The 25,816-nt window shown below is 45.6% G+C and overlaps 1 protein-coding gene across 1 annotated transcript in view; it reads right to left on the reverse strand.

The window, feature by feature from the left end:
• Positions 1-25,816, reverse strand: part of macrod2 (mono-ADP ribosylhydrolase 2) — a gene marked incomplete at its 3' end in the record, with an annotated part of 1,344,506 nt that overhangs the window by 247,589 nt on the left and 1,071,101 nt on the right. Inside the window, exon 8 of the mRNA XM_046354831.1 lies at positions 7,103-7,176. Within this exon, the coding sequence (XP_046210787.1) occupies positions 7,103-7,176 (74 nt within the window). The remainder of the gene's footprint in view (positions 1-7,102; positions 7,177-25,816) is intronic.

Consider the following 25,816-nt stretch of genomic DNA (forward strand, 5'->3'; position numbering starts at 1 on the left):
TCGTGCGTGTGTGTCAAAGTGCATTACAATGGAAGATAGTCAGAATTCACTATTCTGTGTGTGTGTGCGTGTGTGTGTGTCAAAGTGCATTACAATGGAAGATAGTCAGAATTCACTATTCTGTGTGTGTGTGTGTGCGTGTGTGTCAAAGTGCATTACAATGGAAGATAGTCAGAATTCACTATTCTGTGTGTGTGTGTGTGCGTGTGTGTCAAAGTGCATTACAATGGAAGATAGTCAGAATTCACTATTCTGTGTGTGTGTGCGTGTTCGTGCGTGTGTGTCAGAGTGCATTACAATGGAAGATAGTCAGAATTCACTATTCTGTGTGTGTGTGCGTGTGTGTGCGTGTTCGTGCGTGTGTGTCAAAGTGCATTACAATGGAAGATAGTTAGAATTCGCTATTCTGTGTGTGTGTGTGCGTGTGTGTGCGTGTCCGTGCGTGTGTGTCAAAGTGCATTACAATGGAAGATAGTCAGAATTCACTATTCTGTGTGTGTGTGTGTGCGTGTGTGTCAAAGTGCATTACAATGGAAGATAGTCAGAATTCACTATTCTGTGTGTGTGTGTGTGCGTGTGTGTCAGAGTGCATTACAATGGAAGATAGTCAGAATTCGCTATTCTGTGTGTGTGTGCGTGTGTGTGCGTGTTCGTGCGTGTGTGTCAAAGTGCATTACAATGGAAGATAGTCAGAATTCACTATTCTATGTGTGTGTGTGCGTGTGTGTGCGTGTTCGTGCGTGTGTGTCAGAGTGCATTACAATGGAAGATAGTCAGAATTCACTATTCTATGTGTGTGTGCGTGTTCGTGCGTGTGTGTCAGAGTGCATTACAATGGAAGATAGTCAGAATTCACTATTCTGTGTGTGTGTGCGTGTGTGTGCGTGTTCGTGCGTGTGTGTCAGAGTGCATTACAATGGAAGATAGTCAGAATTCACTATTCTATGTGTGTGTGCGTGTTCGTGCGTGTGTGTCAGAGTGCATTACAATGGAAGATAGTCAGAATTCACTATTCTGTGTGTGTGTGCGTGTGTGTGCGTGTTCGTGCGTGTGTGTCAAAGTGCATTACAATGGAAGATAGTTAGAATTCACTATTCTGTGTGTGTGTGTGCGTGTGTGTGCGTGTCCGTGCGTGTGTGTCAAAGTGCATTACAATGGAAGATAGTTAGAATTCACTATTCTGTGTGTGTGTGTGCGTGTGTGTGCGTGTCCGTGCGTGTGTGTCAAAGTGCATTACAATGGAAGATAGTCAGAATTCACTATTCTGTGTGTGTGTGTGTGCGTGTGTGTCAAAGTGCATTACAATGGAAGATAGTCAGAATTCACTATTCTGTGTGTGTGTGTGTGCGTGTGTGTCAAAGTGCATTACAATGGAAGATAGTCAGAATTCACTATTCTGTGTGTGTGTGCGTGTTCGTGCGTGTGTGTCAAAGTGCATTACAATGGAAGATAGTCAGAATTCACTATTCTGTGTGTGTGTGTGTGTGTGTGTGTGTGTGTGTGTGTGTGTGTGTGTGTGTGTGTGTGTGTGTGTGTGTGTGTGTGTGTGTGTGTGTGTGTGTGTGTGTGTGTGTGTGTGTGTGTGTGTGTGTGTGTGTGTGTGTGTGTGTGTGTGTGTGTGTGTGTGTGTGTGTGTGTGTGTGTGTGTGTGTGTGTGTGTGTGTTCGTGCGTGTGTGTCAGAGTGCATTACAATGGAAGATAGTCAGAATTCACTATTCCCAGTCATGTATTATACCTTTCAACCTGAGAGTCATGTTCAATGATGACTCAGCTTGTTTGCTGCCAAGAGACTATTATCTGCCAATCCATTCGAATATCATTAGCATTCAAATACAGTAGAACTTAGTCTGTGTCCCAAATGGCGCCCTACTCCCTTTATATAGCATTACCTTTGACCAGGGCCCATAGGGCTGATCAAAAGTAGTACATTATATAGGGGATATGGTGCTATTTGGGATGCATCCTCAGTCAAATACCCTACAGATCATATCAATTTAAATACAGTAGAACTTACACTTTGAAGTTTAGCCAGCCAAAGGCCTTTTACTTCCTCAGCAGCATATGTACAGCACCTTCCACCTGAGAAACATTGACTCATGTCCATTCGAATATCATTACCATACAGATAGAGCTTAACATTCAGTCAAAAACATACACCAGTGGTTCCCAAACTTGTTATAGTCCCGTTGCCCTTCAAACATTCAACCTCCAGCTGCGTACCCCCTCTACCAGGGTCAGCAAACTCTCAAATATTGTTTTTTGCCATCATTGTAAGCCTGCCACACACACACACACACTATCCGATACATTTATTAAACATAAGAATGAGTTTCTGTCACAACCCGGCTCGTGGGAAGTGACAAAGAACTCTTATAGGACCAGGGCACAAATAATAATAATAATTATTTTACCTTTATTTAACTAGGCAAGTCAGTTAAGAACAAATTCTTATTTTCAATGACGGCCTAGGAACAGTTGGTTAACTGCCTGTTCAGGGGCAGAACGACAGATTTGTACCTTGTCAGCTCGGGGATTCAAATGTACAACCTTTGGGTTACTAGTCCAACGCTCTAACCACTAGGCTACCCTGCCGCCCCTAGTTTTGCTCTTTATTTAGCCATCTTACAGAAAATTTTTTATTTGTTCATCAAAAATTGTGAATAACTCACCACAGGTTAATGAGAAGGGTTTGCTTGAAAGGATGCACAGAACTCTGCACTGTTGGGTTGTATTGGAGAGTCTCAGTCTTAAATCATTTTCCACAGTCTGTGCCTGTATTTAGTTTTCATGCTAGTTTTCATGCTAGTGAGGGCCAAAAATACACTCTCACATAGGTACGTGGTTGCAAAGGGCATCAGTGTCTTAACAGTGTGATTTGCCAAGGCAGGATACCTCTGAGCGCAGCCCAATCCAGAAATCTGGCAGTGGCTTCTTACTATATCCAATTTTTACTAAACTGCTTGTTGCAATTTCGATGAGGCTCTCTGGTTCAGATATCGGTAAGTGGACTGGAGGCAGGGCATGAAAGGGATAACGAATCCAATTGTTTATGTCTTCCATTTCTGGAAAGTACCTGCGTAATTGCCCACCCAACTCATTCAAGGGCTTCGCTATATCACATTGGCATTGTCTGTAAGCTTGAGTTCATTTGCTCACAAAAAAATCACACAATGATGGAAAGACCTGTGTGTTGTCCTTGTTAATGCAGACAGAAGAGCTCTAACTTCTTAGTCATAGCCTCAATTTTGTTCGACACGTTGAATATAGTTGCGGAGAGGCCCTGTAATCCTAGATTCGGATCATTCAGGCAAGAAAAAACCTCACCCAGATAGGCCAGTCGTGTGAGAAACTCGTCATTATGTAAGCAGTCAGACAAGTGAAAATTACGGTCAGTAGAGAAAACTTTAAGCTCTTCTCTCAATAAGAAAAAAATGTGTCAATACTTTGCCCCTTGATAACCTTTAATAGTTCTGTATGTTGTAAAAGCGTTACATAGTCGCTGCCCATATCATTGCATAATGCATAAAATGGTTTAACAAAGTTAACCATTTTCACTGTAGTGTCAAAAACATCTTTTAAGCTGTCAGACATTCCCTCGGCAGCAAGAGCCTCTCGGTGGATGCTGCAGTGTACCCAAATGGTGTCGGGAGCAATTGCTTGCACGCGTGTTACCACTCCACTCTGTCTCCCTGTTTGCACCATCAGTACAGATACCAACACATCTTGACCACCAAAGTCTATTTGATGTCACAAAGCTGTCCAGTACTTAAAAAATATCCTCCTCTTGTTGTCCTGGTTTCCAGTGGATTACAGAAGAGGATGCCTTCCTTAATTGACCCCCCATAAACGTAAAGGACATATACCAGGAGCTGTGCCAGGCCTGCCATGTCTGTTGACTCATCCAGCTGTAACGCATAGAATTCACTGGCTTGTATGATGCGAAGCAGTAATTGTTTCAAAACATCTCCTGCCATGTCACTGATGCGTCGTGAAACAGTGTTGTTTGATGAAGGAATTGTCTGTACAGTTTTTTGGGTCTTTTCCCCCACCATTGTCCCAGCCAGGAAGAATGAAGAACTCCACAATAGTATGGGACTTGCCTGTTCTAGCCACTTGGTAGCTCACCATATAAGACGTTCGAGCCCCTTCTCATTCATGGTATCTGTTGCTTTTATACATGTCTTACTACTCGAAAGTCGTCTTAATTCTTGCACAAAAAACTCCCGTGGCTTATTTTTCAAATGAGCATGTTCTGTTTCAAAATGTCTGCGCAAGAGTGAATGTTTCATGGAGTTGTGAGATAGTACTTTTGCACATATAACACACTGTGGCTGAGGAAAGGCACTACTCCTAATATAAGTGAACCCCAAATCAATGTAGTTCTCATCATATTTGCCCCTCTTCGATGGTCCAATGTCCCTGTTTGTTATTCGTAAGGGAGCAGTAGCTCTTCGGCTGCATCAGATTCACAACTGTCAGTGTCCCTGCTTGCTGGGCTAACAGCAAATGTAGAATTACTGACGCTAGCATTGGATGTGTGGGAGCAGAACAACTTGTGTCATCGACAGGTGCAGGTGTAGTACTGCTGGTAGTAGCAGTACAACCAGTAGAGCTGGTATGTGTCTCTTACTTTTTTGAACCATTTATCAATTTCCGAGCAAATGGAATGAGCAGCAGCTACGTTCAGCTACAAACAGATCATTAGTGGAATTCCCATGAGAGAGTAACGGTTAATGTGATTGGATGTTCATTATTTGACTAGGCTACCTGTATTTAACATTGTGTTGTTATTTCGCTGAAAAGATGGTTTCATTTTAATTTTGGCAGTGAAACGAGGCTACTCAGACGAGAGAAAAAACTCACCAAAATGGATAGCCTTGTTGGAAAAATGAAATGGATTGTTTGAAAATGTGTGAATGTGAATCACATTTTTATTTGGCATTCCCCTGACGGCATTGCACGTACCCCCAGTTTGGGAATACCTGCCCTACACTATGCAGGACCGAGTATGAGAAACCATGCTCTACATTGTGAAGTTCAGCCAGCCCAAGTCCTTTTACTTCCTGTACCTTCAACCTGTGAAACAATGACTCATCTAATGTTCATGAAGCAGTCAAAAGACATTGATCTCTAACTGACCATTATCTGCCAGTCCATTCAGTCCAGTACAATACCTACTGGTTCAAATCATTACCACACAAATACAGTGTGAATACTGGTACATAATCATTCCCATACAAATACAGTGTGAATACTGGTACATAATCATTCCCATACAAATACAGTGTGAATACTGGTACATAATCATTCCCATACAAATACAGTGTGAATACTGGTACATAATCATTCCCATACAAATACAGTGTGAATACTGGTACATAATCATTACCACACAAATACAGTGTGAATACTGGTACATAATCATTACCACACAAATACAGTGTGAATACTGGTACATAATCATTCCCATACAAATACACTGTCAAACTAACACTATGAAGTTCAGCTAACCAAGGCTCGTTCCTTCTACTTCTCCATGATTAGTGAAGACAAAACCAGTCAGTCTAGGAGCATTCATTAATTAATGTTACTATACAAATACAGCAGACATTACTCTATCAAGTGCAGTCAACCAAAATCAGCCTTCTGCTTCCACTTGTGAGGACAGAATTGTAAAGACAAAACGAGCCTATAATCATGAATGAATGAACGAACGGACCATTCCATTCCACACTGTCTGAGCCCGTACTACTTGAACTTGCATCATCATTATCATTTGTTTCATTTAACCATATTAGTTTCAGTTTATGTCATCTTACGTGTTTATTTTCCTCTTGGCTTGCTGCATGACTTCAAGTGCCTTCCTAACTCAGAACCGTTTAAAAGTCAACAGAGCATTTAAGGACTGATTAGAGTACAGATTGAGATGTAATTTGATACGCATACTGAACGCAGGACGCACACTAAACGAACGGGCGACCAAGTGAGGCGGTTACTAATGATTGCTTTTAGATATTTACGGGAGATGTGTACAGTAGTTAGAGTAGAACTAATGGATACCAGTACAATACTAGTAGACACCAGGAGACACCAGGAGAAGCAAAATATATCATCAGGATAACAGGAGATACCAGGAGATAACAGGAGACACCAGGAGATACCAGGAGACACCAGGAGATACCAGGAGACACTAGGTGATACCAGGGGACACCAGGAGATACCAGGAGACACCAGGAGATACCAGGACACACCAGGAGATACCAGAATCCGTAGTCAACAAGCTCTCATAGTCTCACATCAAAATTAGACGTTCATCATGTTTCTCAAATGTCAAATTTTGAAGTTGTTCCAAACGTCAAATTTCAAATGATTTAAGGTTAAGTTTAGGCATTACCTACAAATTCTTAAGGTTAGGGTTAAGTTCAGGCATAAGTCAGAATGGTTAAGGGAAGGGTTAAGGTTTGGGATAGGCTTGAATCAAAAATAACTTTATTTTGCTGGATTCATACATGCAACCTTTCGAATCAGAGGCAGATGCTTAAGCCATTCCCGTCTACAAAGCCCTAGCAAAACCGAAACCTACTTGAAGGTAACAGCACTCACTGTTGCCCCTAGTGGGCGACTTCCACGTCATCTCCCAACGTCCTCAGACATGGATGAACGTCGATTGCTGACTTGTATCACAAATGACCTGCCTGCAGTAGTACCAGTTCTCTCTCCTGCTGGCCAGTCTCTACAGGGTCAGTTTACCTTCACTGTGAATCCATCTCAACCCTAAAGCTGGGTTCCAATGTCCATACTAGCATATATCCATACTGGAATACCACTTAGTAATGTATTGGTCATGTATTCTAAGTAGTAGTGAGCTAGTGTGGATATTGGAACACGGGCCAAAAGACTAGGCCAACACATGATAAAATAAGAGACACATGATCGCACAACTGAGTGGATTTCAGTCCAGCAGTAGAACTTCACCCAGGCTTAGAGACGGCACTCTAATGCCAGTTAGGCTCAGCTCAGAGCCTATCCAGAGAGTAGGAGAAGACAGAGTGTGTGTAGGAGAGACAGTAAGTCTGAGACAGTAATCCAGCTAGGTCCTACCTTGTCATGGTTCTCCTTGACCCAGCTCTTTACTGTCTCCAAGGCAATATTTGCCGCGGGTTCGTTGGGGAAACCTGGAGAGACAGAGAGAGAGCGAGAGAGAGCCCAAGAGACAGAGAGACAGAAAGACAGAGTTAGCTAAGTTACTATTAACAGACAGACAGACAGCCAGGAAGCAACCATTTGGTATGCACACGTGATCACGTATTAATGCACACATGAGCACAACTGAGCTCAAGCTTATGCTCACGCATGCACACACAAGTATAAAAAACTAAACACTGCTGTGTGTGAGAAATCCAGTGGTCGAGGGAATAGAGGACAGTGTGAAGGATCACACACAGCGACGTGATAATGGATCTGTAAATCTCACAACAATGGAGAATAAAGCCCTAACAATTTACACTGAGGTGATAATGATAGTGGAGGCAGACAAGGCAGACACTCTCTCTGCCAGCACTAATGACGTATTGATCAACGTGGTAGTGGGTGTGTGTTGTGAGCGTGCATGTGTGTGATTGTGTGCGTTATTGTAAGCATGTGTGTGTGTACGTGTAGAACCTCGGTTCTAATGCAGGCACGTCATCTCCGGTCTGGACTATTGCAACTCTCTGTTGGCAGGATTCCCTGCTTGTGCCATCAAACCCCTGCAACTTATCCAGAACGCCACAGCTCGCCTGGTGTTCAACCTTCCCAAGTTCTCCCATGTCATCCCACTCCTCCGCAGACTCCACTGGCTTCCAGTCGAAGCTCACGTCCACTACAAGACCATGGTGCTTACCTACGGAGCAGCAAGACGAACTGCCCCTCCCTAACTTCAGGCTAAGCTCAAACCCTACACCCCAATCCAAGCGCTCCGTTATGCCACCTCTGGTCTCTTGGACCTCCCACCCCTGTGGGTGGTCTGCTCCCGCTCAGCTCAGTCAAAGCTCTTCTCTTTCCTGCCAACCCCCAATGGTGGAACAAGCTTCCCCCTGACGCTAGGACACCCTACCTCTTTAAAGAGTATATTCAATAACTCCACAACTAACACTCAGCCTTGACTTTTTCCTTCCAGCACTGACTTTGCTGATAGCTACTTTAGAGGGAAATTGTACTTACAATGACTGAGATATATGGTTGTCTCCCCCTATCTTAAGATGACCTGTATGTCACACTGGATAAGAGTGGCTCTGACTAACACAAATGTACAATGTAAATATATGTGCATTTTCATTAGCGTGTGCGGGATCGTGACGGTGTGCGCGTGTGTGTGGGTTTTCATTAGCGTGTTCGTGATTCGTGATCGTGACTGTGTGTGTGTGGGGGGGGGGGGGGGGGGGGGTACAGGTCGCTGAATCTACAGCAGCTAACGTCCTTATTAATCACCCCTGCTATGCCAGAACATGAACAGCAACCTCTGTGTTAACACAATGTATCGATCCAGGCCCAAATAGATGGACTGGATACATTTTTAACAAGGCAAAAGAAAGGTTGGAGGAAGGGCTGACTCTCTACTGGATTGGAGCTGATTCTAACATTGTCTCACGGCATATGAAGTGCCGGTTGCTCTCAGTCAGCAGTTGGTTACACAAATTGTCTGATCCATACTGCAAATCAACTATTTTCTCTGACAAAAGTTCTTCAATGCGGTAAATGCACCACCGAAAGCTACATTTTGTTCGTTTGGGGGCCCTAGGATTTGTTTTTTGCAATTGTATGTAGTTTAACATGACAACATATTTTGGATGGTAGACTATTTCATGATAATAACTATAGAAAAAAGGCTAGCCTCGATTTGACATTATTTCCCTAACAAATATGTAATACGTATTTTTTTATTTGATAAGGAATTTAGTGATCGCACAAAAACACATGATATTAACCGGTGTTCATCCTCGCTCATTCAATTCATGTTCATACTTGAGAGTTCCAATTGTTGGTGACAGAGGAAAGTTTTGTTGCACACACATGAAAGTTCCTCAAGGCACAGCATTGTGCCACTGCACACCGGTTGAAAACCACTGGCTTAGCAATACCGGAACGCACAGTAACATAACCGACCTCTATCAAATCGTTTCAGCCTCTGACCACGACCCTGAGTCATGACACTGTAACATCCTCTAATAAATACAGGAAGTAACAACCTTTCACTCTTGACCTTTGACCCAGATGAAAGTAAAAGAGTGGGTGTGCAGACCGAGGCCTCAAAGTTTTTCTTTCTTTTTTTCTTTCTTCCTTACTCTGAAACTACCTGCTGTCACAATCTTTCAGAACAATTTGTGAATCACAAGTAAGGAAGTAACAACCTCTGACTCTTGACCTTCGACCCAGATGTAAGTAAGAGAGTGGGTGGGTAGAGCAGTCTATTTACCTGTCTCTATACCTGCTGTCATGATCTTTCAGAACAGAGCAATTTGTGACTCACGGGTAAGTGGACTAGACAGGTTGGATAGAGGCATTTTCAACCACATACTGTATATTTTTTCCCTCTTCTCTCTTTATATTTACACTATATATACAAAAGTATGTGGACACCACTTCAAATTAGTGGATTCGGTTATTTCAGCCAAACTAATTTCTAACAGGTGTATTGTTAGAGCACACAGCCATGCAATCTCCATAGACAAACACTGACAGTAGAATGGCCTTACTGAAGAGGTCATTGACTTTCAACATGGCACCGTCATAGGATGCCACCTTTCCAACAAATCAGTTTCAAATTTCTGCCCTGCTAGGGCTTTCCCGGTCAACTGTAAGTGCTGTTATTGTGAAGTGGTAATGTCTAGTAGCAACAACTGCTCAGCCGCAAAGTGGTAGGTCACACAAGCTCACAGAATTTGACAGCTTAGTGCTGAAGCGTGCAGTGTGTAAAAAAACGTCTGTCCTCGGTTGCAACACTCACTACCGCTTTCCAAACTGCCTCATCTAGCAACGTCAGCACAAGAACTGTTTGTTGGGAGCTTCATGAAATGGGTTTCCATGGCACCGCAGCCGCACACAAGCCTAAGATCACTATGTGCAATGCCAAGCATTGGCTGGAGTGGTGTAAAGCTTGCCGTCATTGGACTCTGGAGCAGTAGAAACACGTTCTCAGGAGTGATCAATCACGCTTCACCTGGCAGTCTAACAGACTCCTCTGGGTTTGGCAGATGCCAGGAGTACACTACCTGCCCAATGCATAGTGCCAACTGTAAAGTTTGGTGGAGGAGGAATAATGGTCTGGGTCTGTTTTCCATGGTTCTGGCTAGTTCCAGTGAAGGGAAATCTTAACGCTACAGCATACAATGACATTCTAGACGATTCGGTGTGGAATAACTTGACTAGCCTGCACAGAGCCCTGACCTCAACTTCATCGAACACCTTTGGGATGAATTGGAACGCCAAAGGCAAGCCAGGCCGAATCACCCAACATCAGTGCCCGACTTCACTAATGCTCTTGTGGCTGAATGAAAGCATGTCCCCACAGCAATGTTCCTTCTTCTTTTTATTGTAGTACTTTTTACCCCCTTTTCTCCCCAATTTCGTGATATCTAATTGGTAGTTACAGTCTTGCCCCATCACTGCAACTCCCGTACAGACTCGGGAGAGGCGATGGTCGAGAGCCATGTGTCCTCCAAAACACGACCCTGCCAAGCCGCACTGGTTCTTGACACACTGCTCGCTTAACCCGGAAGCCAGCTACACCAATGTGTTTGAGAAAACACTGTACAACTAGCGACAGGGTCTGCATGCATGTGCCCGGCCCGTCACAGGAGTCGCTAGAGCGCATTGGGACAAGGACATCCCGGCCAGCCAAACCCTCCCCTAACCCAGACGACGCTGGGCCAAACCCTCCCCTAACCCAGACAACACTGGGCCAAACCCTCCCCTAACCCAGACGACGCTGGGCCAAACCCTCCCCTAACCCAGACGACGCTGGGCCAAACCCTCCCCTAACCCAGACGACGCTGGGCCAAACCCTCCCTAACCCAGACGACGCTGGGCCAAACCCCTCCCCTAACCCAGACGACGCTGGGCCAAACCCTCCCCTAACCCAGACGACGCTGGGCCAAACCCTCCCCTAACCCAGACGACGCTGGGCCAAACCCTCCCCTAACCCAGACGACGCTGGGCCAATTGTGCGCTGCCTCATAGGTCTCCCAGTCGCAGCCGGCTGCGACACAGCCCTGGATCGAACCCGAATCTGTAGTGACGCCTCTAGCACTGTGATGCATTGCCTTAGACCGCTGCACCACTCGGGAGGCCCGCTTCCTCCCTTCTATCTCTCTTCTTCCCGTCCTATCCTCTCTGTCTCTCCATCTTTGACAGTACTGGCTTAGTTCTGCTGAGAAGCTGGGAATAGCAGGGTATAGCAAGGGACAGCTGAGCTCTGCACTATAAACTCTAGGTCCTGGAAAAGGGGGATGAGGAGGAGGGAGAGGGAGGAGGTGACGGAGGGAGGGAGAGGGAGGAGGTGACGGAGGGAGGGAGAGGGTAGGATGGGAATGTGAGCCGAATACTAGCAGGCCTGAGAGGTTCCAGTTTTTCTGTCTGTAGTTCAGTCTGTAGTGAACTGCTACTAAACCGCTTGCTTACAATCACTACCCTTTGTCTAACAACCGTATTCTGAAGGCTTCCCATGCCTTTCACAGATCACCTAATTCTATCTGTACAGTAAACACTGAAACTGTTGTTAACCCCTCCCTTCTCATTCTGTGAAGTTTACATCAGCTGATTTCCCCAAATGAACAGTCACACATATCACAGATTCACACTCAGAAGCACACTCACACCCACACAGATGCGTAAATAGATGAGAAAGATGACAACTATCGTGGGATATAAACAGCAGCTTGTGAAAAGCACACAACAGGACTAAGCAAATAAACACATAAATAAATATTGATGTTAGGAGGCAGGAAGCCCGTCTGTCTGTGAGTCTCCTCTCTTCTCTCCTTCCTCTTTTCTCATATCCTCTCTGTTTCTCTCTCTCTTTTTCCATTCTCTCTTTCTCTCACTCTTTCTCTCTCTTCTCTCGACCAACACTCTACCTTTTGAGCAACACAGAGCTATGGTAGTTGGTGGTGTTGAGAATAACTATTATGTCTTAATCATAAATATTGTGCTGCATTGGCCAAAAGTAGCGAGTGGATGGCTGCCAGTACATTTAATCTATTTAGCGCAGTTTCTACAAATCCACTATCGATTTGAACGTCATTGCTATTAATCATATAGCAGGGTCTGGAGAGAATGATGGAGAGAGAGAGAGAATGATGGAGGGAGAGAGAGATAGAGGGTCTGGAGAGAGTGATGGAGGGAGAGGGAGAGATAGAGGGTCTGGAGAGAGTGATGGAGGTAGAGGGAGATAGTGAGGGTCTGGAGAGAGTGATGGAGGGAGAGGGAGATAGAGAGGGGAAGAGAGGGTCTGGAGAGAGTGATGGAGGTAGAGGGAGACATAGAGGGTCTGGAGAGAATGATGGAGAGAGAGATAGAGAGGGTCTGGAGAGAGTGATGGAGGGAGAGATATAGAGGGACTGGAGAGAGTGATGGAGATAGAGATGGGAAGAGAGGGTCTGGAGAGAGTGATGGAGGGAGAGAGTGCTAGAGAGGGGAAGAGAGGGTCTGGAGAGAGTGATGGAGGTAGAGGGAGACAGAGGGTCTGGAGAGAATGATGGAGAGAGAGAGGGTCTGGAGAGAGTGATGGAGAGAGAGATAGAGAGGGGAAGAGAGGGTCTGGAGAGAGTGATGGAGGGAGAGATATAGCGGGACTGGAGAGAGTGATGGAGGGAGAGGGAGAGATAGGGGATCTGGAGAGAGTGATGGAGAGAGTGATGGAGGGAGAGGGAGAGATAGGGGATCTGGAGAGAGTGATGGAGAGAGTGATGGAGGGAGAGGGAGAGATAGAGGGTCTGGAGAGAATGATGGAGAGAGAGATAGAGAGGGTCTGGAGAGAGTGATGGAGGGAGAGATATAGAGGGACTGGAGAGAGTGATGGAGATAGAGATGGGAAGAGAGGGTCTGGAGAGAGTGATGGAGGGAGAGAGTGCTAGAGAGGGGAAGAGAGGGTCTGGAGAGAGTGATGGAGGTAGAGGGAGACAGAGGGTCTGGAGAGAATGATGGAGAGAGAGAGGGTCTGGAGAGAGTGATGGAGAGAGAGATAGAGAGGGGAAGAGAGGGTCTGGAGAGAGTGATGGAGGGAGAGATATAGCGGGACTGGAGAGAGTGATGGAGGGAGAGGGAGAGATAGGGGATCTGGAGTGAGTGATGGAGAGAGTGATGGAGGGAGAGGGAGAGAGGGGATCTGGAGAGAGTGATGGAGAGAGTGATGGAGGGAGAGGGAGAGATAGAGGGTCTGGAGAGAGTGATGGAGGGAGAAGGAGAGAGAGGGTCTGGAGAGAGTTATGAGAGAGAGAGAAATAGAGAGGGGGAGAGAGGGTCTGGAGAGAGTGATGAGGGAGCGAGAGAGAGATAGAGAGGGTCTGGAGAGAGTGATGGAGGGAGAGAGAGAGATAGAGATAGAGAGGGGAAAAGAAGGTCTGGAGAGAGTGATGGAGGGAGAGAAAAGAGGAAGAAGAGTGAGGTAGCGAGATATATCAAGAAAGGGCGAAAGAGAAATCGAGTGAGAGAGGCATATAAAGAGAGAAAGAGAGAAAAGGAGAGTGAGAGAAGAGCAATCGAGATCGAGCAAGAGAAGCTCGAAGAGAGAGGGAGAGAGCACACACACACAGATGCCCAAGGTCAACATCAGCAGTCGCAGTGCTTTTAGAGCACTCTATGATCATTCGTCTCCCTCACAACAACATCCCCCCTGCCTCCTCTCTTCTGCACAAAATGTCTTTCCTCACCCCGACTCACCTTGCCCCTGCTCTTCCTTCCCTCCCAACATTTTCCTGCTGTCCCCTCCCTCTCCCTCATCACAACATCCCACCTCCTCCCCTGTCTCCCCTCCCTCTCCCTCCTCACAACATCCCACCTCCTCCCCTGTCTCCCCTCCCTCTCCCTCCTCACAACATCCCACCTCCTCCCCTGTCTCCCCTCCCTCTCCCTCCTCACAACATCCCACCTCCTCCCCTGTCTCCCCTCCTCTCCCCTCACAACATCACCCTGCCATCACCCTGCCACTCTCCTCACCCCTCACCAAGCCTGGACTGGCATGTCTATGTACTCCAGACAGACAAAAAATAAAATGTTTCCCTCCCTAGCTCCCGATCTCTATTTCTCTCCACTGCCAGCAGAGCTCTCTGTAGCTCCACAGCTCCACAATGGTGTGAGGCTACAGTCGTTTCATTTTACATAACAAGACCATTCAAATTGACTGCCTCCTACAAATCAACTAACAATGAATACAGTCGAAATACCAGGCTCTTCAAACCTTAGTACACAACTTGTAAATATAAAAAAAGTAAATAAACACTTTCTTTCTCACTTAGTCTCTCTCTCTCGCTTTTCCCCCTCTCTCTCACACAATCTTTCTCACAATCACTCTCTCTCTTTGCCTCTCCCTACTCTCCATTCCACTCTCTGGTGTATGCTGTGCCGTGGTGTGTTGGGTTGATAAAGTAGGCTGTGCCTTCAGCAGAAATAACACTGCACCACCTGAGTCCTCATCAGAGACCCAGCACTGGGCTGCCTGTTATACACAGATCCTATCAGCAGTGTCTCACTAAGACAAATCTCCCAGAGCCCACTGTATTCCCAGTGTTAAGACAGAGGAGGAGAGAGATGGGGGAGAGAGGGGGAAAGGAGAGCAGAAGACAGGTGAGGTGCAGGGAATCCTGGAGGGCCCAGTCATCACTCCGCTTGACGCTTAGCCCCTATGCCAGCCCTCCCTCCCTCGCACCCTCCCTCCCTCTGACAGATTAGGTTTAGCTGAACCCTCCACACAGCAAATGGAGCAGGAAGAGAGGAAAACAGAGAGAGGGAGAAAGAGAGAGAGAGAGAGAGAGAGAGAGAGAGAGAGAGAGAGAGAGAGAGAGAGAGAGAGAGAGAGAGAGAGAGAGAGAGAGAGAGAGAGAGAGAGAGAGAGAGAGGACAGAGCACAGCAGAGTCTGTGGCACGTGGACTAAAGGGTGTGATTACATAATATTAACGTAGTACATACAGTACCGTCCATTACATGACTGTTTCCATGTAGGCTCAGTGACCGAGGATGATAGGAAACGGTTAGATAATATTGCTCATTTAGTCTCAGAACCACATAGGACTATCCCTATGGCCCTCTAACCCAAATAACCCTAACCCTGACATTAAAGAAACACACTGACAATCATGTTTGATCCACAATGTTTTTGTTGCTCCATCAATAAATAGGTCAGCTAAAATGGTTGCCTCAATCGATGGTGAATTTGATAAGCAACATTGTTCGACATGATTCAATTCTCTAATAAAATAAAGTGAAAACCTCAGAGGTGTGAAGTACAACGGCTTGTTTCTCTGTATTCTCGCTCTCATCTCGCTCCCTCCCCCATGTATTCTGTAAACCAAATCAAATTGAGTCCTGTTTCACAGTATTCCATACAAGACTTTTGCTGTAAGCAACGTCCTCTGTTGCAGTAATCGATAAGAAACTCTGTATACCTTTTCTGGATAATTTAATTACTTTCCCCTTTCATTTACTCATCAATAACCATGTTGTTTGTATATTTTCATAAATTGGGTCAGAGAATTCCGTAGAACAAATTGAAAACCAATCTAGTATGACCATATTTGAGTTCCCTTAAGGTCGAAATAATACCTATCAGAAATACACCATATAACCTGATATGAAATAAATACACTGTGTTCACTGTCATTCTAATACCCTGCAGTGTGTTTTCACTAGTTCTGGATAATAGAATGGTGGAAATAATGTCAGGATTACGACCGACACCGCAGAGAAAAACCTTCCCTCTAACATCGACATACTACTAGACCGACCCCACTAGAGGACAGAGCAGCAGCCCAGCCACCTAGGACAGGGATAAGACTCCAGACGCCACCAGGTGTCAAATGCCCCAGAGCTCCACTATTAAAGCAGGCAGCACAGCCAGGGACACAAGGACACACAGGGCAGGGCTGTGACCATGACCGACTTATCAGACCAGGGAAGGAGAGAAAATAGAGAGAGAAGAGAGAGAGGGTAAGGTAGTGTTAAGAAAGAAAGAAAGAAAGTGAGAGGGCAGTAGGGTTGTGAGAGGGCAAAAAATAGAAAGATCGAAAGAGAGAGAGAGGGGGTAGAGGTGGTCGAGGCGAGAGAAAGAGAGAGAGGGGGTAGAGGTGGTCGAGGCGAGAGAAAGAGAGAGAGAGGGGGTAGAGGTGGTCGAGGCGAGAGAAAGAGAGAGAGAGGGGGTAGAGGTGGTCGAGGCGAGAGAAAGAGAGAGAGAGGGGGTAGAGGTGGTCGAGGCGAGAGAAAGAGAGAGAGGGGGGTAGAGGTGGTCGAGGCAAGAGAAAGAGAGAGAGGGAGGGGGTAGAGGTGGTCGAGGCGAGAGAAAGAGAGAGAGAGGGGGCAGAGGTGGTCGAGGCAAGAGAAAGAGAGAGAGGGAGGGGGTAGAGGTGGTCGAGGCGAGAGAAAGAGAGAGAGAGGGGGCAGAGGTGGTCGAGGTGAGAGAACGAGAGAGAGAGGGGGTAGAGGTGGTCGAGGTGAGAGAAAGAGAGAGAGAGGGGGTAGAGGTGGTCGAGGCGAGAGAAAGAGAGAGAGGGGGGTAGAGGTGGTCGAGGCGAGAGAAAGAGAGAGAGAGGGGGGTAGAGGTGGTCGAGGCGAGAGAAAGAGAGAGAGGGGAGGGGGTAGAGGTGGTCGAGGCGAGAGAAAGAGAGAGAGAGGGGGTAGAGGTGGTCGAGGCAAGAGAAAGAGAGAGAGGGAGGGGGTAGAGGTGGTCGAGGCGAGAGAAAGAAGAGAGAGAGGGGTAGAGGTGGTCGAGGCGAGAGAAAGAGAGAGAGAGGGGGTAGAGGTGGTCGAGGCGAGAGAAAGAGAGAGAGAGGGGGTAGAGGTGGTCGAGGCGAGAGAAAGAGAGAGAGAGGGGGTAGAGGTGGTCGAGGCATATATATATATATATATATATATATATATATATATATATATATATATATATATATATATAATATGACATTTGTAATGTCTTTACTGTTTTGAAACTTCTGTATGTGTAATGTTTACTGTTAATTTTTGTTGTTTTTCACTTTATATATTCACCTTGTATGTTGTCTACCTCACTTGCTTTGGCAATGTTAACACATGTTTCCCATGCCAATAAAGCCCTTGAATTGAATTGAATTGAGAGAGAGGATAGAGGTGGTCGAGGCGAGAGAAAGAGCGAACGAGAGAGAGGAAGATGAGGAGAAGAAAGGTGTGGAGAGAGAAACGAGAGAGAGCAGTCTCCTTAGATGACCTTGGAAACATTCCAAGAAGTTGATGACACACTCGTGTCCTAAATTATAAAATTAAACACGTGTTACATTTTATTTCTCTCCTATTCAAAACATCTGTGCTCGCTGCGACTGAGTGATACGCAACAAAGAAAAGTTTTACTTTTCAAAGTAGCTAAAGCTATTGTCCTCTGGGTGAGGAGTAAAGAGGGAGTGAGGTATTTTTACATTTGGTTTATCATCCGTAGCGTTGGAGTAGAATAAGGCTAGTGTAGAGTACAAAGCACACCGTGTAACTCTGTCAAATGGGCTAGAAGACTCACCCTGCTCCCTCTGAGTATAGGGTCTACATTCCAAATGGCACCCTATTCCGTATGTAGTACACTACTTTTGACCAAGACCCATAGGGAATCCCATAGGGCTCTGGTCAAAAGTAGTGCACTACAGATGTGGGATCTTAATTTGATCACTTGTATTTGAGGTTTAAAAAAGCTTCTGAAGTTTGTCATTTCCAATTTGAAATTTCAGACTTGAATTTCCCATGCGAAAACTGCATCAACCCCTACAAAAATATCCATTCATTATAATCCACATTGTAGAAAACCCTCCCTCTTCAACCCTCCCTCTGGCCCTCGGGGGAGACACTCTGAAGCCTTTTCTGCTTATGTAGGCTACAATGCCCTGCCTCAGCCTGACTCCATTGTCCAGTGGTAGAGGCCACTTCACACCTCTGTGTTAGGTTCCAGGTTGCCTGGTTACCTGGCTAGCCAATAACAGGCTCTACCTGCTGGGGGTAACAGACCCCCATTCCTGCTGGTGTTTAGTTGTTATTATTTATCTGACCCTGCTGGTCATCTATGAACATTTGAACATCTTAGCCATGTTCTGTTATAATCTCCAACCGGCACAGCCATAAGAGGACCGGTCACTCCTCATAGCCTGGTTCCTCTCTAGGTTTCTTCCTAGGTTCCTGCCTTTCTAGGGAGTTTTTCCTAGCCACCCTGCTTCTACGCCTACACAGCTGATGTAAGAAGGGCTTTATAAATACATTTGATTGATTCCCAGGAAGGACGGTTGAGACAACCTCTGTAAACTTCTGTTCTCCACCAGGGTTCAGTTGTTATATGTTTTATATATGTCTGTATGTTAACAGCCCTTACTACTATGTAACTGTATGTGTATACATGCCTCATTCATTGTCTATACTCTACTACTAGCCTTGTTGGTACCAATACCCCCTGTATATAGCCTCGTTATTGTTATTTTATTGAGTTACTTTTTATTATTTTTTACTTTAGTTTATTTGGTAAATATTTTCTTTACTCTTTCTTGAACTGCACGGTTGGTTAAGGGCTTGTAAGTAAGCATTTCATGGTTCAGTCTACACTTGTATTCGGCGCATGTGACTAATAAAGTTTGATTTGATTTGTTTACTTACTGTGTTTATCTGGTCAGATTCAAATTCAGAGAATCACGTTCAGCGATTCAGAATCAGAGATTCAGAAATTTTGAGATTCAGATTCAGTGTACATGTACAGGGTTGCAGGCGTGATTGCAGGGTACAATGAAAATCTTAGGCTCCGAGCTCCAACATGCAGCACTAAGTTAAATAAAATAACGAAATAGCACTATATACATCATAACAACTATATTTGGCATAGTTTATGTGTACTTCACCATTCAAACCATGTGGTACACTATTCTACACTCTTAGAAAAAAGGGTTTCAAAAGGGTTCTTTGCAGAATGATAGGGTTCTACCAAGAACTGTTTTGATCAGAAGATCCATTTTTGGAAGACAAAGGTTATTTCTAAGGCACAGTGTTCTACCTAGAACCTTTAACATCCTGAGAACCGTTTTTGTAAGAAAGCGTTCTTTGATGATTCTTTGGAAGGCAAGAAGGATTCTTTGGAAGGCAAGAAGGGTTCTTTGGAAGGCAAGAAGGGTTATTTGGAAGGCAAGAAGGGTTCTTCGGAAGGCAAGAAGGGTTCTTCGGAAGGCAAGAAGGGTTCTTCGGAAGGCAAGAAGGGTTCTTTGGAAGGCAAGAAGGGTTCTTTGGAAGGCAAGAAGGGTTCTTTGAAAGGCAAGAAGGATTCTTTGGAAGGCAAGAAGGGTTCTTTGGAAGGCAAGAAGGGTTCTTTGGAAGGCAATAAGGATTCTTTGGAAGGCAAGAAGGACTCTTTGGAAGGCAAGAAGGACTCTTTGGAAGGCAAGAAGGGTTCTTTGGAAGGCAAGAAGGACTCTTTGGAAGGCAAGAAGGGTTCTTTGGAAGGCAGGAAGGGTTCTTTGGAAGGCAAGAAGGATTCTTTGGAAGGCAAGAAGGGTTCTTTGGAAGGCAAGAAGGATTCTTTGGAAGGCAAGAAGGACTCTTTGGAAGGCAAGAAGGGTTATTTTCAGCCTTCAAACATAAAGATATGAAACTGTATTTTTTGTGAAGAATCAACAACAAGTGGGACACAATCATGAAGTGGAACGACATTTATTGGATATTTCAAACCTTTTTAACAAATCAAAAACTGAAAAATTGGGCGTGCAAAATTATTCAGCCCCTTTACTTTCAGTGCAGCAAACTCTCTCCAGAAGTTCAGTGAGGATCTCTGAATGATCCAATGTTGACCTAAATGACTAATGATGATAAATACAATCCACCTGTGTGTAATCAAGTCTCCGTATAAATGCACCTGCACTGTGATAGTCTCAGAGGTCCGTTAAAAGCGCAGAGAGCATCATGAAGAACAAGGAACACACCAGGCAGGTCCGAGATACTGTTGTGAAGAAGTTTAAAGCCGGATTTGGATACAAAAAGATTTCCCAAGCTTTAAACATCCCAAGGAGCACTGTGCAAGCGATAATATTGAAATGGAAGGAGTATCAGACCACTGCAAATCTACCAAAAAAAATGGGTTCTCCAATAATTGGTATCGGCATCGCCGTTGAAAAATCATAATCGGTCAACCTCTAGCACATACGGTGGTTTGCGAAAGTATTCGCCCCCCTTGAACTTTGCGACCTTTTGCCACATTTCAGGCTTCAAACATAAAGATATAAAACTGTATTTTTTGTGTGAAGAATCAACAACAAGTGGGACACAATCATGAAGTGGAACGACATTTATTGGATATTTCAAACTTTTTTAACAAATCAAAAACTGAAAATTATTCTGCTGCGCCTTCTTCACGATGCTGTCTGTGTGAGTGGACCAATTCAGTTTGTCTGTGATGTGTATGCCGAGGAACTTAAAACTTACTACCCTCTCCACTACTGTTACATCGATGTGGATAGGGGGGTGTTCCCTCTGCTGTTTCCTGAAGTCCACAATCATCTCCTTAGTTTTGTTGACGTTGAGTGTGAGGTTATTTTCCTGACACCACACTCCGAGGGCCCTCACCTCCTCCCTGTAGGCCGTCTCGTCGTTGTTGGTAATCAAGCCTACCACGGTTGTGTCGTCCGCAAACTTGATGATTGAGTTGGAGGCGTGCGTGGCCACGCAGTCGTGGGTGAACAGGGAGTAGAGGAGAGGGCTCAGAACGCACCCTTGTGGGGCCCCAGTGTTGAGGATCAGCGGGGTGGAGATGTTGTTGCCTACCCTCACCACCTGGGGGCAGCCCGTCAGGAAGTCCAGTACCCAGTTGCACAGGGCGGGGTCGAACCCCAGAGTCTCGAGCTTGATGACGAGCTTGGAGGGTACTATGGTGTTGAATGCTGAGCTGTAGTCGATGAACAGCATTCTCACATAGGTATTCCTCTTGTCCAGATGTGTTAGGGCAGTGTGCAGTGTGGTTGAGATTGCATCGCCTGTGGACCTATTTGGGCGGTAAGCAAATTGGAGTGGGTCTAGGGTGTCAGGTAGGGTGGAGGTGATATGCTCCTTGACTAGTCTCTCAAAGCACTTCATGATGACGGAAGTGAGTGCTACGGGGCGGTAGTCGTTTAGCTCAGTTACCTTAGCTTTCTTGGGAACAGGAACAATGGTGGCCCTCTTGAAGCATGTGGGAACAGCAGACTGGTATAGGGATTGATTGAATATGTCCGTAAACACACCGGCCAGCTGGTCTGCGCATGCTCTGAGGGCGCGGCTGGGGATGCCGTCCGGGCCTGCAGCCTTGCGAGGGTTAACACGTTCAAATGTCTTACTCACCTCGGCTGCAGTGAAGGAGAGTCCGCATGTTGTCGTTGCAGGCCATGTCAGTGTCACTGTATTGTCTTCAAAGCGGGCAAAAAAGTTATTTAGTCTGCTTGGGAGCAAGACATCCTGGTCCGTGACTGGGCTGGTTTTCTTCTTGTAGTCCGTGATTGACTGTAGACCCTGCCACATACCTCTTGTGTCTGAGCCGTTGAATTGAGATTCTACTTTGTCTCTATACTGACGCTTAGCTTGTTTGAAATCTTGCTCAGATTTCATCAACCTTGTTGTCAAGAGACTGGACATTGGCGAGCAGAATGTTAGGGAGTGGTGCAGGATGTGCCCGTCTCCGGAGTCTGACCAAAAGACCGCCTCGTTTCTCTCTTTTACGGAGTCATTTTTTTGGGTCGCCGCATGGGATCCATTCCGTTGTCCTGGTTGAAAGGCAGAACACAGGATCCGCGTCGCGAAAATCATATTATTGGTCGTACTGATGGTGAGTTGATGCTGATCTTATATTCAATAGTTCTTCTCGACTGTATGTAATGAAACCTAAGATGACCTGGGGTACTAATGTAAGAAATAACACGTAAAAAACAAAAAACTGCATATATTTAGGTAGCCTGTTGGGCTGTGTCAGTGTTTGTACCACACGGGACTGGTTTCGGGTTTTCACATTTTTTGTTTTGTAGTTTGTTCATGTCTAGTTTTTCTTATTAAAAAACCATGAACTTCAACCACACTGCATATTTTGGTCCGCCTCTCTTTCAATGGAAGAATCTCGTTACAGAATCACCCACCACAACAGGACCAAGCGGTGTGGTGACAGGCAGCGGCATCAGGAGCAGCGCGAGGAGTACTGGACATGGGAGGGTGAGTTGGATGGAAAAGGACCCTGGGCACAGCCTGGAGAATATCGCCACCCCAAACAAGAGCTGGAGGCGGAGAGGCGCTGGTATGAGGAGGCAGCACGGCGGCGTGGATGGAAGCCCGAGAGTCAGCCCCAAACATTTCTTGGGGGGGAGGCACACAGGAAGTGTGGCGAAGCGAGGTAGGAGACCTGCGCCAACTTCCTGTGCTTACCGGGGGGCTAGAGAGACCGGGCAGGCACCGTGTTATGCTGTGAAGCGCACGGTGTCCCATTCAACCAGGTAAGGTTGGGCAGGCTCGGTGCTCAAGAGTTCCAGTGCGCCTGCACGGTCCGGTCTATCCGGTACCACCTCCACGCACCAGCCCTCCGGTGGAGCCCCCCGCACCAGGCTGTCTCTCCGTCTCATCACTACAGCTGCTCCGCCTATCCAGTGCTGCCAGAGCCTTCCTCCTCTCCAGCGCTGCCGGGGTCTCCCGCCTGTCCGGCGCTGCCAGAGCCTCCCTCCTCTCCGGCGCTGCCAGAGTCTCCTGCCTGTCCGGCGCTGCCGGAGGCGCCAGAGCCCCTCAGCCCGGAGGCGCCAGAGCCCCTCAGCCCGGAGGCGCCAGAGCCCCAGCCCAGAGGCGCCAGAGCCCCTCAGCCCAGAGCTGCCAGAGCTTCCGCCCCTCTGTCCCGAGCTGCCAGAGCTTCCACCCCTCTGTCCCGAGCTGCCAGAGCTTCCGCCCCTCTGTCCCGAGCTGCCCCTCTGTCCCGAGCTGCCCCTTTGTCCAGTGGGGTCATTTAGAATGGTCGCCGTGGTTAGGAGGCCCCGGAAGCGGACAATGGGGCGGACTAAGACTATGGTGAAGTGGGGGCCACGTCCAGCACCGGAGCCGCCATCGCGGACAGATGCCCACCCAGACCCTCCCCAATAGGTTCAGGTTTTGCGGCCGGAGTCCGCATCTTGGGGGGGGGTACTTGTCACACCCTGACCATAGTTTGCTTTGTATGTTTCTATGTTTTTTTTGGTCAGGGTGTGATCTGAGTGGGCATTCTATGTTGTGTGTCTAGTTTGTCTGTTTCTATGTTTGGCCTGATATTGTTCTCAATCAGAGGCAGGTGTTAGTCATTGTCTCTGATTGGGAACCATATTTAGGTAGCCTGTTTGGTGTTGGGTTTTGCAGGTGATTGTCTCCTGTGTCAGTGTTTGTACCACACGGGACTGGTTTCGGGTTTTCACATTTATTGTTTTGTAGTTTGTTCATGTATCGTTTTTCTTATTAAAAAACCATGAACTTCAACCACGCTGCGTATTGGTCCGCCTCTCCTTCAATGGAAGAATCTCGTTACAGTTTCAGCTGGGAAGCATGCGGATGGCTTTAGGGTATAACAAGGCCCTAAAAAAAGGCCTTATGAAATATGTAATGTATTATCATAAATAATAACATTTAAAAAGGCTGGTGGAACCGTTCATAGAGGATTCCAGCTAGAACCATATACAAAGGGTTCTTTGAATAACCCTACATAGAGGGTTCTAGATAGAACCCTATGCAAAGGGTTCCCAGCACCAAAAAGGGACATGTGGACAAGCAGAATAACCCTGTATGGTTCTACTTAGCACCTTTTCTTCTAAGAGTGTATTGGTCAAGATGGCTACTAGCCAATAGTTGTATATTACACACCTAATACAGCCAATCAGTGATGTCAACACGTCCAGAGTCACTTCCTGCTATAGCCACAGCTACATCCAACATGGCTGCGGTTTACACACACAAAAAGTATTCTAAATAGTACCAGATCAGGGTTAGTTGGCTTGTAACCATAGCATAACCCTTTGTGGTGCTATATAGAACCCTTTTTTGATGGATAAAGACCCATGCTCATAAGGTTCTAAATGGAAACTGTATAGTGCTATAACGAAAACGTTCTATTTACACCAAAAAAGGGTTCCTCTGTGGTTACAACATTGGTTCTATATAGAACCCTTTTTTATGGTTCTTAATATAACCTTTATAGATAATGGTTCTATAAAGAACCTTTCTTAATCTCAAAGGTTATATGTAGATCCTTTTGAAGAACCATACAGGGTTTTATATTCTGGCCAGTCATATTTCATTGTTGAAATTCCTTAGGTGTTGTGCCACAAGCAGGCAATGGTCATACACACATAGACAAACAGGCAGGACTGAAGTCCAAACTCGGACTGAAGGCTATAACTGGTTCTCCCAAATGAACTTGGATAAGGATTAGGAGAGTCAAAATGAAAAATACCTCACAAAGACACAAACAGAATGAACTGAACTAAATAAGGAGCTGATGAGACCAGGTGAGTAACTACTACAGGTGAAATCAATGAACAAAAATGAAAGACAGGGCTACATTCAAGAACACAAAGAAACAGGACCACGTTCAAGAACACAACGAAACAGGGCTACGTTCAAGAACACAACGAAACAGGGCTACGTTCAAGAACACAATGAAACAGGGCTACGTTCAAGAACACAACGAAACAGGGCTACGTTCAAGAACACAAAGAAACAGGGCTACGTTCAAGAACACAACGAAACAGGGCTACGTTCAAGAACACGACGAAACAGGGCTATGTTCAAGAACACAAAGAAACAGGGCTACGTTCAAGAACACAACGAAACAGGGCTATGTTCAAGAACACAATGAAACAGGGCTATGTTCAAGAACACAACGAAACAGGGCTACGTTCAAGAACACAACGAAACAGAGAAACAATGAAACAGAACACAGGTTGACATATTTTATTTTCTATACATTTTTTATAGCCTCATATTGCTTTAAGGCCGGTTTATACTTGGTCTAACGACATGTCTGTAGACAATTAGAATGCGACAAGTGTCGCTGGTCAATAGAACATTTCATTTACACTCTGTCTGTAGACCGTCGCTGCAACTGTAGATTTCCATGTTGCACAGGCATGAAAAAAGCTCATGTCTCTGCGACTGTCACAACTTCCGTTGACGTGGTTACTGAGCCATTACAGCAACAAGAACAAATCCATCTGATAACGAGTGTAGAGTTAAACATTTCTCAGATAATATTACCTTTATTTTGTCACACTCATAACCCGTAAGCTATTTTCTGTACGCTTGTAAATAATGATGTTGTTGTGGGTTTATTTTCTGTACGCTTGTAAATAATGATGTTGTTGTGGGGTTATTTTCTGTACGCTTGTAAATAATGATGTTGTTGTGGGTTTATTTTCTGTGCGCTTGTAAATAATGATGTTGTTGTGGGTTTATTCTCTGTGCGCTTGTAAATAATGATGTTGTTGTGGGTATATTTTCTGTACGCTTGTAAATAATGATGTTGTTGTGGGTTTATTTTCTGTACGCTTGTAAATAATGATGTTGTTGTGGGGTTATTTTCTGTACGCTTGTAAATAATGATGTTGTTGTGGGTTTATTTTCTG

This window comes from Oncorhynchus gorbuscha, linkage group LG06 (assembly GCF_021184085.1).
Source record: "Oncorhynchus gorbuscha isolate QuinsamMale2020 ecotype Even-year linkage group LG06, OgorEven_v1.0, whole genome shotgun sequence".
NCBI lineage: Eukaryota > Metazoa > Chordata > Actinopteri > Salmoniformes > Salmonidae > Oncorhynchus > Oncorhynchus gorbuscha.